At 32.6% G+C, this 4,251-nt stretch overlaps 2 protein-coding genes across 2 annotated transcripts in view; one reads left to right on the top strand and one right to left on the bottom strand.

Annotated features, from left to right (window-relative positions):
- Positions 1–216: 216 nt before the first annotated feature.
- Positions 217–4,251, bottom strand: part of LOC108969892 (ornithine decarboxylase antizyme) — a 6,617-nt gene continuing 2,582 nt past the window's right edge. Inside the window, 4 exon segments of the mRNA XM_018934879.1 lie at positions 217–762; positions 862–1,103; positions 1,192–1,246; positions 1,248–1,413. Coding sequence (XP_018790424.1) covers positions 478–762; positions 862–1,103; positions 1,192–1,246; positions 1,248–1,413 — 748 coding nt within the window. The 3' untranslated portion in view covers positions 217–477.
- On the top strand, positions 2,262–3,003 carry LOC108969893 (small nuclear ribonucleoprotein Sm D3). Its single transcript, XM_018934880.1, has 2 exons — positions 2,262–2,688; positions 2,757–3,003. The coding sequence occupies exons 1-2, from the start codon at positions 2,370–2,372 to the stop codon at positions 2,882–2,884; spliced, it is 447 nt and encodes a 148-aa protein (XP_018790425.1). The 5' UTR covers positions 2,262–2,369; the 3' UTR covers positions 2,885–3,003.

Raw genomic sequence — 4,251 nt, 5'->3', positions numbered from 1 at the left:
TAAAAATAATTCATATTCAAAAATAAAAAGTTATTAAAATTCAAAAAATAAAAATAATTCAATTTCAAATTAAAATGGACTTCATATAATGCGTTGTTTTAGTAATATTAATGCATACGTAAAATGTTTAAATCATATGTGTAGGAATTCAATATATAATTCACCTATAATTATATTTTTTTGCATATTTTTAAATTTTTTATATTTTTTTTTACATTTTTATCTTTTTTTTAGTGTTTTTGAATAAAATACGATATTTTTGCCTTTACTCTTAACTTTCTTACTCAAAGTTGACATATTGTGTTGTGAGCGCTAATGGATGTTTTCTCAGTCATTTATTTGGTTGTCCCTTTTTAAATGTGTTTCGAAGCATGTAAGTTTGGTGTTTTTCTTAGAATTTAAAAATTACTTCTTTTTTTTTACGAATGAGTTAGCGTCACACACATTTATTATAATGATGTTTTTTGTTATGTCAACTTAGTCTTCAATGTGGTAGATGAAGTAATAATTCTCAGAAGTCTTAGCAGTGGATGGTGGTGCCAATGGTGATTTTCTGGACAATGGTTGGAAACCCATAATCAAGAAAGTCTCGAAGAGAGATGCGCGATCTGGTCGATTCTTGCGTACACATAAAACAACTGCGTTGACATCCAATTTGTCTTCGGCGAACTCCAACAAAGAGATGAATGTATCCTTCGAAGCCTCTGGGGGAAGCTTATCAGGCATTGCAACGTACAAAATGTTATTCTCCGGATTCAAAACCTATGATAAAGCGAAGCAAATTTATATAGGTTTTGTATTTTAAGACTGTGTTACAGATATCAGATTCGAATGTAAGTTTTGTTGGCTGAAGAGACTTACCGATTCCCATTCCGAGAACTGGTTCTCCGTAACGTGCAATTTGATGGTTATACGAGTTGGATTATCATGTTGCAAGATATGTTGGACCATCTCTTGGCAATCTTCGTTCGAATATAGTGATTGTGCATCACTGCTGCAATGTTGTGAATCGCTGCCATCCGAATCAGAGCACTCCGACGAAGTGCGGCTGTGTTCGAATACACTGCCACCAGCTGAATCCACAGAAATCTTCCGAGAGTGTTCTGCTAAATAAAAAAAAAAAAATCATATAATAAAAAAATTAATAATTATACATATGTAAATGTGAAGCATGTTTTTTGATTAACGTACCAGTTAAGAGTGACGCCCTATCGTGATCAGTTCTGTGGTGGGTAGGGACATCAAAACCACCACAGAGGCCCTACGCCGAGAGAGATACAGAAGGACTCATTCGAGACGCTAGTAGCGCAAGAGGATGAGGAGACGGTGCGTGCCTTAGATACACTTGGGTATCCAAGAGCGTTTTCATTAACTTCTCTTCTACTACTGATACTACTACTAAACGTTGGGTCGCTGTAATAAATATGTATATTTTCAATAATATTCGTTTTTAATTAAATTATGGTATATAAATTCGAGTTTTCCAACAAGAAATCAAATTGTAGCGGGCGACGAGTCATTATAAGCATAATTTCCAATTAAATGAAACATATTAGTAAAAAAACATATTCGTATAAATACTTGTATATGAAAATGAGTATTTTAAGTTGGTCTGCAAAGATTTATACAATTTTATGATGCTGAGATTTATCTATATCACTTTATCAGTTATACACTTTGTTTGCACTATTTTGTACTTGGTCAATATTTAAATTAGTTGTATCTTTATTTACACAACCTCGATATTGTGGTGGTGATGCACTAAAAACGAGTCAGAATGGGTAAACATAAATAAAGCTAAGATAAGATTATGATAATGAGAATAGTTACGAAGGAATCTTGTTTAAGACTTAAAATATTGTAAACAAGAAAATTATTTTCTAGAAAATATTAAGAAAAAAATAAGTTAAGTCAAGTGAAATTAAAATTTTAGGCTAAATACATACAAAGATTAGTACATGAATTTAACGTCAGGAGTTATTTAATACATGAATAGACAAAAACAAATAAAATAAAATTTCATTAAAAAACATATACAAGAAATCTATAACAGGGAAGTTAAAAGTGGCTTAATTGTACTTTACATTGTACGGTTAAATACATTTGTTATATCGCTTTGGAAGGAATGCCTTTGCGACATTTTTAAAGCCACTACTTTCTGAAATACACAAGAGCCTCTCAAACTGTATCTGTCAAGCATGACGGCAAGCAAATTCAGCAGAAAAATGGCGAGCTCGTGTGAGTTGCTTTTCGGCTGTCAAACGAGTGTAAACGTTTCCATAGTGGTTCCATAGAAAACGACGTTTTATTGCACGTTTATTCCTAAATTATAGTTTTTTGAAGTGAAAATTTAAACAAATTAGAGAAATATGTCTATTGGTGTACCTATAAAAGTTTTACACGAGGCTGAAGGTCACATTATCACGTGTGAGACAATAACCGGCGAAGTATACCGGGGCAAACTCATCGAGGCTGAAGACAACATGAATTGCCAAATGACACAAATCACAGTCACATATCGTGATGGACGAACGGCAAACTTGGAAAATGTCTACATACGCGGCTCTAAAATTCGTTTCCTCATACTGCCCGACATGTTGAAGAATGCACCAATGTTTAAAAAGCAAACTGGTAAAGGCCTGGGTGGTACGGCCGGTCGAGGGAAAGCGGCGATATTACGCGCGCAAGGTAATGTTGCTATCAACCATAGTTAAAATGTGAAAAGTTATCCAAAAAATGTACATATTTTTTTATAGCACGAGGAAGAGGTCGTGGTGGCCCCGGTGGTGGTGGTAGAGGTGGTCCGCCAACAGGCGCTCCTGGCGGTGGTCGTGGTGCATGGCAAGGTGGTCCAACGGGTGGACGAGGTCGTGGTGGTCTTTAAGCAAATAGTATTTTAAGTCTCTTATAAAGTAAGTTTGGATTACAATGAAGTCAATGATAAAACTGAATATGTTCGCATATACGAATGGATACAATAAAACACATTCAAAGCAGATGAAATCGATGTAGTTATTCAAATTTGGAAAAATGAACAATACTGCAATGGTCGGCATGTACCATAGATATTTTGGTATGAAATAGCACATATGTTAAATACGTATACGCATCTAAGAGCAAATAGATTTTGGATACACAGTAAACTTTGAAATGATTTAGTGTAGTTACATACGCTAGCGAACGTTGAACGCCTAAATTCTGACAGTTGTTACTGGTTTTTAAATAAATAAAAAAAACACTAATTTCTCGGACATTCACATATTAGGACATTAATTGTTTTAGTAAGTTTCGTTGATTGTCGAATACTATACAAAAAGAGCAATTCCATGACAGTATATTATAATACTTGACTGTCGATGGATAGCTCTCTTCATTTTGCCATTCGTTTTGTGGATTAGATCGAATTAGATCCATCACCAAAAAACAAGCAGACATATAAGCTGTTTATGTATAAATCGACAAACGATTTCTCTAATTTATTTAGGACAAGGACATTGACACACACAATTTCTGCAAATTTATTTTTATTGCAACATAAACACAAAAACAAGAGAAATAAATTTTTTGTATGAAAGTAAAAAATAAATATAAAAAACTAATGCGAACAGTTATATATTCACATCATATATGTATGTACATATATATATTATAGAGAGTATGAGATTCTCGAAGAAACCGGTTGCTTTTAGTGAAATTTGCTCAAAGATAGGATTTATCAGGTTTAATTTTGTAAAATATGTATATATAAAATGAATTTTATTATATCTGCATACATACATATGTATAACTGAAAAATCCAACACGTGGACGCAAACATATTTCAATACATACTTGAGTATATTTGTTTTAAATAGCACGGAATGGTACTAAAATTTGTAAACAATATTATATTTAGGACGAACTGAAAATTTAAATAAAATGAAAGAAATACGCGATGGTGCGACATTTCATCAACACAAATTACACGCAAGGCATAACAGTTTATTGCGCATTTGGCAAACAAATTTAAAACCGCACTACATATACACACATTCATATAGGCATACACGAATATGCATGTACAATACATACGTATGTACATACAGTTGTCCACAAAAAAATAGGAGTGACCACATGAGAAAAACGATTTTTTTAATTTTCTTTAAGAAAAGAGTTTTTTTTTCAAAATTTTTGAAGAATGTAATTAACTAAAGATCTATTAATACTTCCACATTTCATATTTTTCAATTAAACATAAACAAAGTTTTATAT

Source organism: Bactrocera latifrons, unplaced genomic scaffold (assembly GCF_001853355.1).
Source record: "Bactrocera latifrons isolate USDA-ARS-PBARC rearing strain unplaced genomic scaffold, ASM185335v1 scaffold_27, whole genome shotgun sequence".
NCBI lineage: Eukaryota > Metazoa > Arthropoda > Insecta > Diptera > Tephritidae > Bactrocera > Bactrocera latifrons.
This window is presented reverse-complemented; position numbering and strand designations above follow the sequence as displayed.

Excerpts from the sequence above, each read along its gene's own strand:
- LOC108969893 (XM_018934880.1), top strand. The coding sequence starts at position 2,370 with ATGTCTATTGGTGTACCTATAAAAGTTTTACACGAGGCTGAAGGTCAC. Across the intron at positions 2,689-2,756 it reads GGCGATATTACGCGCGCAAG|CACGAGGAAGAGGTCGTGGT; the intron begins GTAATGTTGCTA and ends ATTTTTTTATAG.